The sequence below is a fragment of the Scatophagus argus genome, chromosome 20 (assembly GCF_020382885.2).
Source record: "Scatophagus argus isolate fScaArg1 chromosome 20, fScaArg1.pri, whole genome shotgun sequence".
In the NCBI taxonomy this organism is placed as follows: domain Eukaryota; kingdom Metazoa; phylum Chordata; class Actinopteri; family Scatophagidae; genus Scatophagus; species Scatophagus argus.
Window position 1 is genome coordinate 19,511,825 of NC_058512.1, and position 19,628 is coordinate 19,531,452.

At 40.2% G+C, this 19,628-nt stretch overlaps 1 protein-coding gene across 2 annotated transcripts in view; it reads right to left on the bottom strand.

The window, feature by feature from the left end:
• Nucleotides 1-2,585, bottom strand: part of slc12a2 (solute carrier family 12 member 2) — a 50,526-nt gene extending 47,941 nt beyond the window's left edge. For both annotated transcript variants that reach the window (XM_046375130.1, XM_046375129.1), the window contains exon 1: nucleotides 1,508-2,585. In XM_046375130.1, the coding sequence (XP_046231086.1) occupies nucleotides 1,508-2,092 (585 nt within the window). In that variant the 5' untranslated portion in view covers nucleotides 2,093-2,585. The remainder of the gene's footprint in view (nucleotides 1-1,507) is intronic.
• Nucleotides 2,586-19,628: the final 17,043 nt, after the last annotated feature.

Below are 19,628 nucleotides of genomic sequence, written 5' to 3' on the forward strand. Positions count from 1 at the left end.
TTTTAGAGGAACAAGTCACAAAATGAGGTTGTACTTTAACAGAAAGTCGTTTTCCACAGGTTTTTAAAGGGGGAATGCAGCACCTCCTAAAGCCAGACACTAGAAGAACCACCAACTGTTAAAAAAGAAAGGTTCAATAGTGTTCCAACTTGAGTAGAAGCCACACAAGTATTTGTGGAGGATAAGCTTTTTTAAATCAATTTATCACATGTATTAGTCCATTATTTAAGACCCCCTGTGAAGTAGACTGTATTAATATTTCATCATGGTTAACAGCTGCAGAACTCGTGCCGGTGACGTTATTTGGAGCCAGAGTCTGAGCAGACGTGATCAGGCGAGTTGGAGTATCGATTTCTGCCCATACACCAATCGCAAGCAGCACTCAGCTGCCAATGATGACAATTCACCCCTTTTTACACGACATGCTGCCATACATTAACATTACAAGAAATTTAAGATTTTATTTTGACCCATGTCTCATCTGCTAACATGAGTGCAGGGTGTTATTAAGTACTACTTAGTGTAGTTGGCTGCTGCTGAACCTGCCTGATGGGATCACTTGGGTGACGCTTCTCATTGCAAAAATTACCTCGTGTCACTGACCTGCTGACATGTGTGTGCTCACTTCCACTGTACAGCTCCAAGTATGTGGATGAATGTGTCAACACACTTTTCTTTTAGTGTTTAAGGGTCCCTTGGTAGAAGAGGAGCCACTGGTGGCTACTCCATATGTCATATAGCCAAAATACAGGGAAACTCAGACCCACAAACTTTTGGTTTAGACTTGTTTTAACTCTTTTACTGCACTGAAGTGAAAAACCTCATTTTACTACATGATATTTTAGACAGCAGTGTTCTTCACACTTTGTGGCAACCATTCAGGGATGACCCCTCCCCATTCATACATGACAAAGCCCCCCCACACAAGGCAGCTCCTTAAAAAGTGCTTCAGCCTGCACACAATCCTGGCCTCAACTCTAACAAGTACCTTATGGCCAACATCAGAGCTGGACCTTACTGAAGCTCCGTTGGCAAAACAGGAGCAGCCAGGTTCCCTTTGTGCCGGAAAACTCTGACTATCTAAAACTGCTATGTTCCTTTGATAAATCTATTGTTCGGAATGTCCAGAACTTCTGTTAGATACTAACAGTCCTCATACTGTAGCTTCTGTCTCAAGACTTTAATCTGTCATTGTTAACGAACAAAACAATCAAGTCGTGTAAATCCTTTGTGCCTAAAAAGAGCGAGGAAAGCACGTTTATCTAACTTCACATGTGCAGTCTGCCAGTGTTCGACACATGAAACGTTGGTTACGTATCGTAACCGCAGATTCTATAATGGAGTCTTTAGTGCTTAACGGTGAACTGAGGATGTGAGCACTTGACTTGGCCATCCTCTGGTAGACATGGTGTTTTATTACCACACTTACTGACGGTATACCGGGATTCTATGACCGACAAACCCACCACCTGCCTCAGCGTAGTCAATCCCATGTGTGGCGGCTTACCTTGTCCAGCTCGTCGTGCAGCTCCGACAGGGTGGGTCTGATCAGCTTCTCTCCCAGCGGGGCAGCTGTCTGCCGGTAGAAATCGATGTTCGGCACGGCATCGATTGTGTTGTGGCCAAAAGTCCTCAGGTAATAGGTGTTGGTGTGGGTGTCATAGTGATAGTGATGCTGGCCCCCCGTGGATGAATGCAAGCTGGTTTCGCTCATCACCGTGTCACCGTTTTGCAGACCCTCAGCCGGCGCAGCCTCAGGAGAGGCCGAGCTCCCCGAGCCACTGGGATCCGCGAAGTTCACCACCCGAAACCGGCCTTTGGCTTCCTCTCCGCCGACCACTGGATCAGCACCCGGACCTTCTGCGGGAGCGGTGGGGGTTGCTTTATCACTGGATGCTACAGTGGTGGAGGTGTCGGAACTGGGGGACTTATCTTCTGTTGTGCCCGCTGCCTCAGCCACAAGGTCCACTTGGAATCGGCTCTGACTGGGCGTCGGACCGGGCGGCCTCAGCCCCGAATCCGGGGCTAAAAAATCAGTTTCCGCCGCGACGCTCTCAGTCGGGGCGGAAGGAGTGGGGAATGGCGCTGACATGGCACTGAAAACACAAATAAACGTAAAACCGCGAGCGGAAAAGTCACAGTATGACTCGTAAGCGTACCACTTATGAAAGCCCGGGAGGTGCCCTGCGACAAACGCACAACTAGCTTCCAATTTACCAGCAAGAACAAGCAGCTGTGTCTGGTCCAGACAAGACAGACGTGCAGAGAGCGGCAGCAGAGGATAGCTCGTTAGCTGCTGCGAAACATGGGGCTCTAGGCTGGAAACTTTAAGTCACTCTCCTTCTCCTCCTCCGTCTTCCTCTTCCGCAGATGTAAATCCAAAATTCCGCCGCTCACTTTCGCTCGCTAATCACTGGATTGAATCTTATCCAGCTCTGCTCCTGAGTTTGAGGGCAGGATGCTACGCTGTTTTCGACCTTGCCGCAGCTCCTCCTAGACTTCCAGAGCTTCCCTCGCTGCTATTATACACACCGCAGTCGGCATCACTCAAGGGTGGGCTCCATCTGAGGAGGGACCACGCGAGATGTAATTTATCGCGTGTCTTTTTTTGGTGTGGGAGGTAAATGTCGCGAGAACACATCACAATACTCACACAGTAGGCGTGACGTTATTAGGCTCCTATGGGAGGAAGAGATGAGGACGAGGAGGGGCGGGGGTGAAACTACACCACCAGACCGGCCGATTTTCTTTGTGAGAGCGCTGCGTTCTGCCAGTCTGCCTTCCTGTGCGTCTGTCTGTCTCCACTTCCTGCATCCGCGTGGGTAAGCCGTAGCAGGCTTTTGGATGGTTCCTGCTATACTATGGGGTCTAATAGTTAACACAGTGTTGTTAGTTAATGCGATAACACGTCGGTTATAGCAGTGTATTTAACGGTGGTCCAAGGCTTCCAGGGCCCAAAACAGAATGTGATCTGTTCCCCGCAAATACACCGTCTGTAGGTGTTCCACTGCAACAAAGCTCACTGACAGAAAACCAAGAGCATAGCCTTCATGCTTTTAGTTGTGTGTACAGTATTTAACAACCACTAACTCGTATTTATGTCAATGAAGTGACTTTTTCAAAAATCTCAATAGTCAGTATCGCACAAGTCAGTCTACTCTAAACTATTGCTTTTACACGAATTTCAAATTTCAGGAATTGTTTTCACTTTCAAACTCAGCTACAACCAAAATTTGTTGGTGATACTAACTGCAGTGCTACCAGTTGTAGTGATTTTTATCACAATATAATGAGGGATAACTGTTGGGAGACAAATTATTAGTGTTTTGGTACAGGAGCTGGTTTAAGCCTGCTGTACATTATTACTAACCAGAGAACAGAGGAGCATTTAGTAGATAAAAGAGAGTGAATATTGGTTTTGAATTCATCAGGTAGACAGAAATGCTAGCCCAACTTAATGCTAATGTTGTAACTGCTAGATATCTAAATGAGCAACAGTTTGTTAACAAGTTGACCATATGATGATGTCATCATTATGTTCGCAGCTTGTTTCCATTGCCCCCAAGTTGCAAAAACAAATCAGTTTTGCAGGATAATAAGGGTAACCGTTTGAGTGTTTTCAGAGCTGTGGCGGAATTACTCTGATACTCTGGGGCTCAATCACACGTACGTGAATGCATGCAAATGACCGTCACCTGCCAGTGCTGTATGCAGGCAGTGCAGGATGTGACGCACAGAGGCATTTAGGTTACCTTAGTGTGCGTATCTGAAGGTGTGAACTGAAATCAACACAGCAACAAAGTTAAAACAAGAATAAATTCAAAGAAAGAAAAGAAAAAATAAAATCAGTAAAAGACTAAAAAAATGAGAACATTAAGATTTTCAGTCTGCTTTTCCTTGGTTAGTTTTTGGCCTTGGCACAACTAGCAGACCACTGCCCACTGATCTCAGGGTCTTGCAATGTTACACTGCATGAAAATATCAGTTATTAGGACAAGCTTCATGTAGAGATTATAAATAAGTGCAAAAAATAAGTACACAAACTTTAAAACTGATTCTGTGATTTACTGACTGTGTGTGTATGTGCACCCTGTCAATGCGTGTGTGCAGTAATTTTAATGTGCTCACCCTAATCGTCCTCCCGTAGGAATCAGTGTGATGTTTGTAGGGTTCAACCCATTGACATATTTGGTCAACCACATGCCCAACTTTGATGGTTTTTATGGCTGCTCAATAAGGTTGAACTCTATGTGAAACTAGGATGCAAATTTGCTTTGCCAGCAGAAGTAAATGTTTTTTTTTCACCCATTCACTCACATAATATGGAAGTGAACAGCAGCTGAATATTTGCCAATGGATTGACTTTACACATGTGACTATGCTCTTACTCTGTAAACTAAATTACTTTAAGTGTAACTGTAAAAAGGCTACATTCCAATATTTTGAAGCTTTATACAACTTCATTCACATATGCAGTAGTTCTCCAAACACCTGTAAACACACTTTGGCATGCAAAGTCAGTGCAGATTTCTGTCCCTGCCCATAATTTTAATGCTTTTTTATGATTCTGGCAACAGTCTTCTTTCAAACTTTCAATTTTCAATTTTTGTCAGCTCCATGAAGAAACAAGTGTCCCATTTTGATGTGGAGGAACTTTATTTTTTTTTTCTACAGTTCTCCATTCATCAGTGTGGTACTGTAAGTTGAGTCTGAAATTGATGCTGTTTTTACCATGACATTACAGAGTAAAGAACCAGCATAAATAGTTGGAAACCAGATGGCAATTGTGTCCCCACAAATTGACTCACAGTAATCAGGTTGGCCTGTTTCAGTGGTCTCTTTAATTGGACCAGGGATAACTCAGTAACTCGATTCACGTGGAACAACTTAGTACTGTGGCAAGGGTCTTTATTACAAATTACAATGGTTTTACCACATTTGTGAACACAAAGTGTTCTGAATTCTCTCGCAGCCCTATCATTATCTTACAGCATAGCTCAGTTAGTAAATTTAGATGGGTAAAGCTACGCTGAGGCTAAACAAGCTCTTAATTACAATTTTATTCCAAAGTCAGAAACTTTATTTTCAGATGAGCTTTGCTATTGTCAAAATGAAGCATGTTATTGGCAGAATAAATGCAAAATGACATATTTTGCCATCTGTGATCTTTATATTTAAGACAGTACTTGTTGCTCTCTAAACAGTGTAGACTAGTTTACACAGCTGACCCAGTGAATATTTGTGGCCTACAACTGTTGTGTCAACATAGTAGTTGTGATGTCATATGTGTTAATGGTTATTGAAAACAGTGACAGAGGACAGAATGTGGTGTGGTATCAAGTAAATCAAAATAACAAATGGCAGTATAATCACAATCACAATGTAAGACTTAATCCATCCACATTCTGACAGCACAGTACAAAACAATTTCAATTTATTTATATAGCACCTTATACAATCAAAATTGTCTCTTGATGCTTTACAGAGACCCAGAGTCTGAACCCCCGAGCAAGCAGACAGTGAAAAAAACTCCCTTTTAACAGGAAGAAACCTTGAGCAGGACCCGGCAAGAGGAGTTAAAATACATTTCAATAAAATCAAGAATGTCAGACCAAAATGTTTCACTGTGTCTAGTGTACCAGAACAGATGCAACAAGATGCTGTTTTTAGAATTGGATTCATTGAACGATCGATTTTTGCCCCAAGAACACATCAAATAAAATGGTACAAGTTTGGTTTTAATTTATTATTTGATACAATAAAAAGGGAGTGAAAGGTCATGAGTGACAGCTGAGCACTGCTTGCGATTGCACAGACTTGGCTCCAAATTGCATCTCTAGTGAAAGATAAGCATGAGAGAACAATAAACAATTTAGTTCTTACAAACAGATTTTCACTGGACCCCTTTACAAGAAAGGCCACAGCATCAAGTAAAAACATGTTTTAATTGAAATTGCGCTGTTGTGCTCAGTGGTTTACAACTAAAAAGTTGACAGTGAGCCAAGACTTTTTCAATTCCTGGAGTTCTGGTCCATAGGGCACACAGAGATTAGATTTACAGTGATACTTTATGAGACATTAGAAAGCTTTCTCTTGTAAAAATAGTAAGTCATAAATGCCAAAACTCTTTTGGCAGCAAATGATTGGCACGCAATGGTGCAGCAGCTTTGCTCTCCCCATTATATGTGTGAGTCGTTACGCTATATATGTGAGTCGTTGTTGCTGTTGCAAGTTGTTTTATCTTTTTTTTTCTATCTTTTTATCTTGCACTGTATCTTAGTGAAAGGAGTTGTACTAAAATTTCATTGTACAGAAGTGCAGCGACAGTAAAAGCCTTTGATTCTGATTCGGTGTCTGAACAGAGGATGCTGAGGAAACTGCTCATCATCAACAAGAAGTCAGAATGCCACACTGGAATCCTACCGCAGCACCTTCAGTCGTAGACTGAGACCACCAAGCTGCTCCACAGAACGCCACAGGAAGTCCTTCCTCCCTGTGGCTATCAAACTCTTCAACTCATCCCCTTTCTCCACATAGGGCAAAACAGTTTATCCTACACTATAATTAACACTTTAAGATTGTATCCGTTGCCATTCTGCACCTTATCTGCCGTTATCTGTCTATATCTCATGTATATACTTTTATATATTACTCTGTTATTTTTATATTTTGTGTGGAAATTACTTGCTACTTTTGTATGGTTCTTTGTATTGCAACCCTGGCACAACAATTTCCCGTGGGATCAATATAGTTCTTATCTTATCTTATCATTCATCTATTCAAATGTTTGTTTATTTTTGTGCTGGATTTTGCTGTGAAAGATGTTAACAGTCAGAGTGTGAAACTAGTGCGCAACCATTTAAACACAAAACTACAAACTACCCCCACCACATAACAATGAGCAAACAATGTTATTTAATGTGTAAATAATTCCTAACAAGCTTTGTTTGTATACTGACAATCATCCTTTCTTGAGCTAAGTAGCTATTGTTTCTGTCAAAGAAAGAAGTTGGGAGCCCGAAGTTCTGCTGGCCAATCAGAGTATCTACTTCTGAATAATGGTATAATTACATTAACAAGCCACAAATGGCCCGGTCCATTAGAGATGGGTGTGGGCATGTGAAAACAACTTTGGATGAAACTGAGCAACCAGTGTCACAACTGTCTTTCAGACAAACATAAGTGTGAGTAGCTTTCAGTAAATGTCATTTTAGTGGATTTGTCTGAGGTAATCACACATGCAAAACCCATAAGTGGTTTGGCAAAGTGCCATATTAGAATTTCATTGGAAACAAGAGAATAAACTGGTCAATATAATGGTATGTTATATTACTCCTGATGTTCTCTGCAAACAGGATTTACTGGGATGTGGTTTTGAATCTACTCTGCTTCTCTACTTCTCTCTCTTCTCTGAAGTGATAATGCTGCTGTCACCAGCAACACAGCAAACATTTATTTGCTTCAGTTATAAAACTCTACTTCCACAAACATTCATTCTCACATTTATACATACACACTATGTTTTGTCATCCATACATTTTAACATCTAAATATGTCACCACTTTTTTCTACTGGAATTTTCAGAGTTTCTATTAACTCTTCTATTGACACCCATAATAAACAGATAATTTATTATGGGTGATTTCAGTATCCATGAGAACAATGATAACAGTAGCCTTTTCACATTTTCTGTTGTCATTTACTTCAGTATCATGTCCTAATGCAGAAGATTCCAATACTGAAGAAAAGTCTAATGCCAATTGTATTCCCTCTCAAATCAACCATTTTGTTGACGGTGCTGCAAGCTCACGAAGGATACCACTCAATTCTATTGCCCAGTAAAAAAGAAACACACAAACCAACAACATGCACCTTAGACCCCATCCCAACTATAAGATACAGTCAATCTGTCCATATTAACAGACTATGTACCCCAGTCCTTTAAAGTAGCTGTAGTCAAACCTCTCCTTAAAAAGCACACACTTGACCCAGAGGTTTTAAGCAACAGTAAACCATTTCTCTCCAAGATCCTTGAGAGAACAGTCAGCAATCAGCTACATGACTTTCTACATAAAAATAGTTTATTTGAGGATTTTCAGTCTGGCTTTAGTGCTCATCATATCACAGAGATGGCATTGGTCAAAGTCACAAATTACCTACTTGCATCAGATGAGGGATTTATCTCTGTCCTTGTACTGTTAGACCTTAGTGCTGCATTTGACACCACTGACCATTCTATCTTATTACACAGATTGAAACACTTAACTGGCATTAAAGGAACTGCATTAAGCAGGTTTCAGTCGTATTTTTCAGATTGATCTCAATTTGTTCATGTTTATGATGCATCGTCCACACTCACAAAAGTTAGTCATGGAGTTCCCTAAGGTTCTGTGCTCAGCCAGTACTATTCACCCTTCATATGTTCCCCATTGGTGAAATTTTCAGAAAACACTCCATACATTTTCATTGTTATGCAGATGACAAACACTTGTACTTGTCAATGAAACCAGATGAACAAATCAGCTAGCCAAACTTCAGGTGTCTGTTTTTATGCCTTAAAGACATAAAAACATGAATAACATGGAGGCAATTTTCTACCTCTAAATTCGGACAAAACTGAAGTTATTGTTGCCCTTAACATCTTAGAAACAAATTATCTAATGATATAGCAACTCTAGATGGCTTAATCTCAAGCTTCAGTGTAAGAAATCTAGGGGTTATTATTGATCAGGACATGTCCTTTGACTCACACATAACAAAGACTGCATTCTTTCACCTCCACAATATTGCAAAAATAAGGCACATTCTGAGTCAGAAAAATGCAGAAAAATCAGCCCATATATTTATTACTTCCAGGCTGGATTATTGTAACTCCCTTTTATCAGGTTGCCCTAAGAAGTCTCTAAAGAATCTCTAGCTAATCCAAAACACTGCTGCACGATTACTCAAAAGAACCGGCATAAGAGATCATATTTCTCCCGCACTGGCTTCTCTACATTGGCTGTCTGTATAATCCAGGATAGGGTTCTTCTTCTCACATATAAAGCCCTGAATGGCCAGGAACCATCATATCTTATCTCCTATTATCCCACCAGAGCTTTACGTTCCCAAGATGTAGGGTTACTTGTGGTTCCTAGAGTCTTCAAAAGTAGATTGGGAACTAGAGCCTTTAGTTATCAAGCTCCTCTACTGTGGAACCATCTTCCGGTTTTAGTCCAGGAGGCGGACACCCTCTCTATGTTTAAGAATAGACTTAAAACTTCCCTCTTCGATAAAGCTTATAGTTAGGGCTGGCCTAGGCTATCTACACCTAGGCCGATCTAAGCCTATAGCTCTGCTATAGCCCTGCTATAGGCTTAGATCACCGAGGGGATCTTCCACGAAACACTGAGTTCTCTCTTCCTCTCCCTCTCCTTCTGCACACATTTATATCCCATTAATGCATGTTACTAACAGCTTCTTCTCCGCAGTCTTTGTGCTTTCTCATCTCGCAGGTTCCCTATGATTGTGGTTGGATCTCCTGCTGCGGTCCTGCTGCTGTCCTGCTTGAAACCTACTGCGATTACTACTGTTTATTTTAATTCTCCTATTACTCTGTACAGCTACTACCATTATTATTGTTACCACTATTGTTATCATAATCACCATAGTACCTTCTGTGTATTTTATTATTATCATTATCTATAGTTTCAGTTCTTCTGGCATTATTGCTGCTGCTACGCATCTTCCTGATGGTCTAATGGCTAGGATTTGGTGCTTTCACCGCCACATCCTGGGTTCAATTCCCAGTGAGGGAATGTGGTTTGGGGCAGCCGGCGACCTAGAGGTTTGGGTGTGGTGGAATGATTAATGAGAAAATGGTCTAGACCTGCTGTAATTGGAAAGTGTCATGAGATAACTTTTGTTGTGAATTGTCGCAAGATAAATAAACTGAATTGAACTGAATTATAGTATGTCTCTGCAGTGATGCTGTTTAGGGTCATATGTCTGAAAGCAAAAATAGTACAAGAGAAGAACTGTATGTCTGTAGGGAAAATACATCAAACATTTTTACTGAAATAGTACACAAGTAGGTCATATTAACAGAAATGGAGCTCATGTTGCTCTGTGACATTCTCCGTCAGGGCTTAAGTTCCCTGGCCTGGACTAACTGGCTGTCTCTATTGCAGCAGAATGTCATGCTGATAATCACTCTGAGACGAGGTCTGCTGTATTTTTTCACAGCAGTGTTGAAGGTCAGATCCCCCACGCAGTTTCTCTTGCTTATTAGGCCAGTATGACTGCTAATCCAGTTAATGCTCGCAGCAGGAGTTCCTACTGCCTGTACATTGTAACACAGAACAGTGCTTCAGATAATTACTTATTAATGTCTTTTCCTCTTTTCCAAATACTGTTTGAGAATATGAGTTGCCATCATCTCTGATGCTGAGTATCATCATCACGTCTTAATCACCATCACTCGTGATGGACAGTCTCCAGGTGAAGGTCAGAACTTCAGTGCACTTTAGAGTTAAACAGAGTTAAAACAGGCAGAGTAATTGTAGACATGTTTTCATGCACTAAAAGTGCTGAACCACAGACAATGGGTTTAAGATGTATCTGCATGTCATGTCTACAATCAGACTATATTAGAAACAGTCATTTTGTTTTCTGTATTAAATTGTTTCTTACTGCCATTTATAATCTTCTAAACAGAGAGTTTGCACTTCATCAAGGCAACATACACCAATCAGCCAGGCCAAATACACCCTTGTCCCTTTTTAGAATTCTTAAAAAGGGAATATTGTGAAGTTTTCATTGTTAATGCATTTTCATCAACACCTTGGAGCTGTTGTCATAGTCACAACCAACAGTGAGACCTGGATGAAGCTATAGCCACCACAATTCATTTTCTAACTCAACTGTAACCATTACAGCACAGTAACTAATAACACTTGGGTTCTGTAGTGATTGTTATTGTCTGTTGCATGTGTAGTCAAACCTTTATAAATGATCCAGAATGCAGCAGAGTGTCTGGTTTTTAATGAACCCAAACGGGCTCATGTCACTCCATTACTCATCCAACTACGCCGGTTACCTATGGTCGCCAGAATCAAATTCAAGTCACTAACGCTAGTTTACAGAGTAACTTTGGGGTCTGCACCCAGCTACCTGAGCGTTCTCATTCAGGCTTGCAACCCTTCTTGGGCTCTACACTCAGCAAATGAACTTTGTCTGGCTCTGCCATCCCTTCACACAACGCACTCCCAAGCCAGACTTTTCTCCCACAACGTTCCACGCTGGTGGAACACTCTACCAGCCACAGTAAGAGCAGGGGCATCCCTCTCTTCTTTAAAAAATACCACCTGAAAACGTATCTCTTCCAACTGCACCTTCTCTCCTAACAACCCTAACCCTCTAACACCCCTCCACTCTCTCATGTTCTCCTGCTTTCTACTCTTGATTTTCTACTTAAGGACTTTTAATTATGTTTTAGCTCTTATTGCTTTAGTCTAATTCTATTGTACTGAAACTTGTGATTCTGTAAGTCGCTTTGGATAAAAGCGTCTGCTAAATGAAGTGTAATAATGAAAAAAAATTCCCTACACTTATTTTTACTTTGAGTAAAATGTTGTATTTTTCAAAGTTCAAAATCAAAATTTATTAAAACCAGGAAAAAAAATAATAAAACCCAGAACCATAATGAACCACTACCTCTCAAATATTAAGTGGACCTGCTGCTACAGCAACCAACAGCTACTACTGTCTACTACAGCAGAAAGTGATTCTGTCCTGGCCACAGCTTTAAACTCAGTGAGTGTGACTAAGTTAAAATTGCTATGTATTCTTCATTCACTGCTCATTCTTATTCACTGATGGACCTCCTATGGATCCACTGCTTTTGTATTGGCACTCCTATTGTTGGATTATACTGTATTTCCATTGGTATATATTGTATTTCTACTGTCAGTAGTGGAGGAAGTATTCAGACAAAGTGCACTGAAAGTAAGGAGTTCACTTTTAACACAGCTGATAGCAATGATGGCCAAAATGAAAAAAAAAAAAAAAAAAACAAGGCTAAGATATCAAAACTTTTGAAAAAGAATCCAGCCTCTTTCTGGTGCTGCTAACTAACTGCTCTCTCAGTTCACTGTAAGCTGAGAAGTGTGCCACGGGTTTGGACCCCCTGGGTTATTTCTGCTGTGAGCACATCTAGATCAACAGACTGACCCCTGCAGTGCCATACCAATCAATCAAGGTACTGAGCTTTGTGACCCTCAGTAACAGTCTGCAGACACGTGTTAAATTACCACATATCCTGACAATGTCTGCAGTAGGTTTAAAGCAAGCTTTGAGCAAATAGAGTGGAGTTTACAGCCACTGGTCATTTCATGTGTCTGTCATTCCTGAAACACTCTACTGAATTGAATTGTGAGGAAAAAAACATAATAAGCATTGATTGTAGCCGGCTCTATGACCAACCCAATGTCTACTGTTGACATCTGCCTGTCATTCTTCTGTGCACCGTCTTTCGGCGGGGTGGTTCTCCCTACGGGCCGAAATTCAACTGATAGGATAGTGATTCTCAACAAAACATAAAAAATACATGAATGATACAGCAGTTCATTATAATTTCATTATTATAATTTCAGTCTTGTGAAATGTTAAAATCATATTGAGGTGGTATCAAAAGTGAAACTAAACAGTTGAGATTTTGTTTTACTTGTCTTTTTAGTGATGTTGTTCTCATGTTGTTAACTGTTTTCCTGCCTGTACAACATCCATTGCACGTCTGCCCGTCCTGGGTGAGGGATCCCTCCTCTGTTGCTCACCCTGAGGTTTCTCCCATTTTTTCCTGTTAAAGGTTTTTCTGGGAGTTTTTCCTTAGTCGATGTGAGGGTCGAAGGGCAGAGGATGTTGCTGATGTTATGTTAAGTCCTTTGAGACAAACTGCTTGTAAAAATGGGCTATACAAATAAAGTTGACTTGACTTGACTTGATCAATCATGTTCACTCAGTGTTGTGATAAAATGAGAGAAAACCAAAGAGAGGGAAGCTAGGGAGGTTCAACGATTTTATCAAAATGTCACTACTAACATGACTATCACTTAAAATATTTCACTGTAGCTTACCTGTGTTTTTGGTCATAGGGATTTAATGAAGTACTTCTACCACTACCCTGACCTGATGCTCACAACAGACAAATATAATATCCAAGCTTAATACAAAGCAATGAGTCTGGAGTCATTTTACATCCCTTTGTAGCTGCTTAACCTCTGTAGTTGTTTTGTGTCTCTTTGTGGTTGTTTAGTGGTTGTTTTAAAAAAATAAATTTGCATCTTTTTGTAGCTGTTTTCCACCTCTTTGTACATATATTAGTGTCTGTGATAATTTTGCATATCCTCATAGTCGTTTGGGGTCTCTTTATAGTTATTTGCATTTGTCTGTGGCCATTTTGAGAAAAATTTAAATTCTGCAAATAATTCACCCCTAATGATAAAAATATTTCTGCCACTGTCAAGCTCTCAGCCTGTTGCTACAAATGACAGTATGTTAGAGGGTGCAGGTGTACGTGATGAAATATTGATCCGTCAATTTCAGGTAGCAATTTTCAACAGTTTTCACACAAAACTGACATAGCAAATTTTGACATGAAAATATGTATTTGAGCCTTGCAGTTGGATGATTGACAAATGTTGCATGGTGCTGTAGTTGAGTTTATGTATCATCAGTGTTTTGTTTGTTTTGACCATAAGCGTGGCCTTTGAGCTAACAGGGCACCATGACTTTGACTGTGTATGATTGTCCCTGCTACCAACATGTGAACTGAGCTCATTCTTTGGTGACTGTGAAGCTGCAGTGAGACAGGTGAGCTTCCACAAACTTTGTGAAAGATCTTGAATTTCTGTGGAGAAAAATATGTTTTGTTTTCCTGATCAATAAAAGCATGTTGTGCATTAATCAAATGTTGTTTAAGACTATAAAACAGTATGCCACTCATGGGGGTGTACTTAAAATTGTTTGACATTCATTGGGGCTATTTGTTTGGATAGAAAGATAAATCATCATATTTTTTCTCTTTAAATTTGTCACATGAAATTGTTGTTTTAATAAGTGTGTGTAGAAATCCATACAGTGCAGTGAGTATTACCTCTCCCCATGAGAATGACAAACACAAAACAAGTGGGTTGCCATCACAAATAGCATGCAGGTGGAAATATTTTCATACAAACTAAGAGATGCAGTATATTACAGTATACTGTACATGTGATGACTGTATTGAATCATTTTGATGTCATTGAATAGAACATTTACAAGTAGAACAGAGTGATATTACCTTTTGATTGTAGCAGGAACTCATTCTCTAAGGCTGATTAAGCTTTATGACATAAGCTTGGTGTCCTAACATAGATCTAAGACCCAAACCATAAAAATTGACTACAGAGTGCTTCTGGAGGGAGGAGGGGAGAGTGTCACTACGACCTCTCAGAGCGGTGTAAGACTATTAGCACATAGCTGACCCAGGCAGGCAGCTCTATGAGGCATGGAATTAGAAATGTTTGACACAATTCAAAGAGAGCTGAAGAAAGCAGAACAAACTCGATACATTCACGCTTGCGGTTGTTTTGATCGAGATGTGGATGACTGGATAAACATGGGCTAGATGTTAAATTTGAAGCAGGCTTGCACTGGTAAACCTTTTATAATTCATCGCTGTGCACCATCATTCATCATTAGTCACCATCATGATTCATTAAGGTGTGAATCTAGTTTAAACAAAGTTACTTTACATACAAAGTCCCACACCCAAATGGGCTTCATGCAAGAACTTTTTAGTGTTCTTATCTTAAACTTGCAGTGAGGAACTTTTGTCTTCCCCTTCTGACAGTGAGAGTAATTACACTTACAGTGTAAAGGAGAAGCTTCATTTTCATCTGCAGAATCACTCCTTAGTTTTTTTTGTTATTGTTTTTGTTTATTTTTACTACCATAGACTCCACCATATTCCTATGTGCTGCAGCCTACCTTTTCAGGAGGAATGATCAAAGAATCCATAACTCTGTCAACATACCACAGACAAATCCAAACCGATCCTTTGTGAGAAAAAACCTTTGGCCTTTCGTCTCAATACAACAGGTCATAATAGTTTACAATTGCCTCTTTGTAATATGTACAGAGTTTCAAACTAGTGCAGTCTTTGTTAGTGTCTGTTGAATCATTACATGTTCTTGGCTGGTGAGAATCAATTTGAAGGAAACATCTGCACTAGAGTAGAAGTGTTTGTTTATGGTGTTCACAGTATTGAAAATTTACATTCAGCAGCAACATCTCTTTTTAAGAAGTTCTCTTCTCTACATGGTGCCTGAGAAGTTGGTGGCTTTACAGAATCAAAGGAGGAAATTGACAAATTACACATAGTAAGTCAGCAGCTTTATCTATAGTATAGCACCTTTCAGGAGCAGAAGATCACAAAGTGCTTTACTTTGTTAAACTGATTCGAAAGATTACCCTTGCTGCCTTCAGCATGACAAACCGCTGTTAATGTCCTGTTTCCAATTGACAGTCAGCGCTGTGTATTGTTTTGTAAATGCAGTTGAAGCACCTGCTTCACTCTGTCCAGTTTGCCTTTTTGTTCTGGGTGTGTGTGTGTTATTGAGTCCCACCCTCAGTCAAACGGACACACAGTCGCAGCTCTTTATATGTCCATGACAAACCAAAAACAGAGACACAGATAAGGGGATGTAAGTTCTGAACTCACACCCTGCGCACTGTTATTGAATGAACACTACAAATTTGAACATGAGAACAATCTGTGTGTGTTAGAAACAGGTGAGCCCTCTGTAATCCTCTCCAGCTAAAGGTTTTAGACAACATTAACTGCTACTAGATAATAATAAAACAAAGACCTCCAACCAAACTGGTGGATGTGGAGTTGCACTGTTGGACGTGTAGGTGGAGGAAGAGTGCACTGAATAAAAAGGCAATTTCTCTGGTTCCGCTCATTTTTGTTTAAACAGTGTAACACAAGCCTGACAATGCTGTGTAAGTGCCATGCATTCATAAACATATTGTATCCACAGCATCATCACTAACTCGAGATAATCCATAGAACAGCAGCATTTAATCCACCTCCTTGTATTGGGGTAGAGGCAAAATCTCAGAGACAAATATTTCAAAACCTGGACAAACGAAGCCAAAATTATATAGCAAGTAAAAATACCTGCATGACTGAAAAGAAACTGAGATGTGTGACCTCTCTCAAAGTGCTGTAGTAAAAGCTCTTCAGTAAGTCATCAACAAACAGAACATTCAGAACATTATTGACCAACAAATGAGCACACAGATGGTCACTCTCATAATCAAGTGGAAAGTTTTCCTGTATACACTGTTGCTTGTTGTCAGCTTACACATGGCAGCTCGACCAGCATTTATCCTTCCAGCTGGAGCATGGACTGTTGAGACCAGTGGCTGAACTTTAAACATTATGGATGTCAATATTGATGGTGCGCTATAAATGTTAAAAAGTCAAGAAAGGTTCCTGCAGGCGTGTTTCATTGTAGTACAAGTTTAGTGTGAGGAGAAGCTGCAGGACATCCTCAGAGCGCTCCACACACACTTCTGTAACCCACTCGGTACACACTGCTCACACCAGTCTAATGCTGTTTAAACAGTCTAACAAATATAAAGACTGATACACCTGAAGATTTTTGTGTTTCGCCTCCATGGTGCTTTCCTAAGTTCTCACTTGCTTTCATTTTAATAACTGTTTTCCTTTGCTCCTAATAATCTGACAACCCCTTAGAAAGATGAACCCTAATTGTAAACCACTGGATTACTCAATGAAGCTAGTAAAATGCTGCTTAAATATTGTTGCATCCATATGAAAATAAACAATACACATCAATTCCGGGACCATTTTCTGTAGAAATGCTACTTCAACATTACTAATAGTAATTAATACTTTTTAGTAAATTTTGCTGATAAGTAAAAGCACAAAAGTATAAAACAGGATTGTCATTGAAAGACTTTAACTTCCAATTTAATGTTTTAACATTTTGTGTTAGTTCTTCTGCTCTTGAAAAGGATCTGAGTGCTTCACCACTTGTAACTGCTGAAAACATTCTGGTGCCATCTGCTGTGTAAAAGCAGCATGACAACTGGAAACAGGCGAAAAAACAGTCACATTGTACATTGTCCAAAGTACATGCATGTCATTTCATTTCAGTAATTTAAGCGAGAGAACATTGTCCCTTTCAATAGTAACACGGAGGACATCAGTCAGACATTTGATATTTGTGGGGGCTTTCGTCATGAAGGGTCAAGAATTTTTTACAAGAAGGCTGAGGATTTTTACTCCACGTCTTACAGCTGTGAATGGTTGATGAGATAGTTTCCATCTATATATAACCCTGGATTACTTTGTTAAAAGGCCAGTTAATGTAAATCATCTGGAAAAAAAGGTCACCCCTGTATCTAACCTTGTGAAAGAGTTTGATTGTCATAAACCAAAAATCGGTATCTGAATAAATTTGTGTGCATGTGGTTGGCATTGTTATTGTAACTGTATTTTATGAACACATGTCTTACTGAATGGTTAACAAACAATTACATACAAGTATGGAAACTCTTCTCTCTCAACTGTCCAGCAAGTCTCAACCGTGTCGGCTCCCTGATGTCTTACAGAAGATGTTTTATGTCATGTTGCTTTTTCATCCCTTTGCAAACCTCAAGAACAGGCTATCAGTGTACTTCTAACACAAGTAAAAGGACATAGTGTCAGACCACAGATAAAGGGGCACATTATCAGACAGCCTATTCACAAACACCTTCAAGGTTTTGCAGGTACTTGCTCACAGGTAAACTTAAAATTATAATTTGGAAGGCACCTGTTCACCTGAAGTATAGGAGAGACCTTGATTATTATTTGTCTGATTTATTATGTGAATTTTTCCTGTCAGAAAAGAAATTATTTGTACTTGTTTCAGCAACTGCTTATTGAGTATCAGATACAATTAAAACAGTTAAGATGCCCCAAACAAGAGCGAACAGAAATGCACTGGTTTGCCGCTTTTCACTCTGTTTCAAAGCAGCTAGCGAGGAACCATAAGAAATCAGCCGCAATGAACTCGCTTCTTTAAGCACCTCATCTGAACACAGCCCAGCCTCTAGGGAAGTTATTATGGTCTGTCTCTGCTTTGCTGGGGGTGGTGTTTCAGTGTGGGGAGTTCAGCCTAGATGCCAGACATCAACACTGAAATTTTTTTTTATAACAATCTATTCCATGAGTTGTGAGTACAATGTACACTGCATTCCAAATACATAGAAATGAATATGGACTTGGACCCTTGGAAGGCTTTCCATAAGATATTGAAGTGTTTCTGGGAGAATTGTTGCCCATTCATGCAGCAGAGCATTTGTGAGATCAGGCACTGATGTTGGACAAAAAGGCCTGACTTGCAATCTCAGTTCCAGTTCAATCGAAAGGTGTTTGATGAAGTTGAGGTCAGGGCTCTGTGCAGACAGTCAAGATCTTCCACACCAGACTCATCCAACCATGTTTTCATGGACCTTGCTCTGTGCACTTTGGCACAGTCATGCTGGAATAGAAAAAGGCCGTCCGTAAACTGCTGCCCCAAAGCATGGCATTGTCCAAAAATCTAAATATTTCCCTTCCCTAGAATTAATAGGCCTAGCCCAACCCCTGAGCTGGCACAATGCATTCAGGCAAGTAATGTTCTCCTGGCATCCCCCAAATCCTGACTTGCCCATCAGACTGTCAAACAGAGAAGCAGGATTCATCATATATCACTCCATCTGACACTTGGCATTGTACTGGGTGATGTACTTGCATGCAGCTGTTCAGCTATGGAAACCCATTCTATGAAGCTCCCGTTGCACAGCTTTTGCACTGATATTAATGCCAGTGGAAGTTTGGAACCCTTGAGCTATGAAACCAGCATAGCATTGGTAACTTTTACACACCATGCGCCTCAGCACTCAGTGACCCTGTCCTTTGGTCTTCTGCTTCGTGTCTGAGTTGCTGCTGTGGAATATCTTGCAGGGACGAAATTTCACAAACTAAATTATTGCAAAGGTGGCATCCTGTCACAGTACATAATGTTATAAATGTTTGTAAATGCAGACTGCATGACTAGGTGATTGATTTTATACACCTGTAGCAATGGTTCTGATTGAAACTCCTGAATTCAATAATAAAGAGGTGTCTCCCAATGCCCTCCTTGAGAGTTGAACGTTATCATTGCTGATAGGAGCGATGGACAGTGTTAATAAATCACAATCATCCTTTAACTTAAATGCACCTTCCTATCCCTTTCACAATAAGAAGTGAACTGAACCTTCTGAATATTACTGCTGAATATTTACAGCTTGCTTCAACACATAACCAACAGTGAACATAACTGAGACCTCTGGATAACAACAGCTCTGGACATCTGGTGTTGGTGACACACTGGTGTTTTACTTTGAAAAATGTTACAAATGAAGACTCTCATTCCAGTTACAGTCATATTACTGTTGTAATATACTTAAATACTGTAAGCTGCAGATACATGAAACAAATCAAGTAAATAAGCAGTACATTACAGACAAACTGAAGTCAGTGGCAAAAGCCATCTTATTGTGGTTGG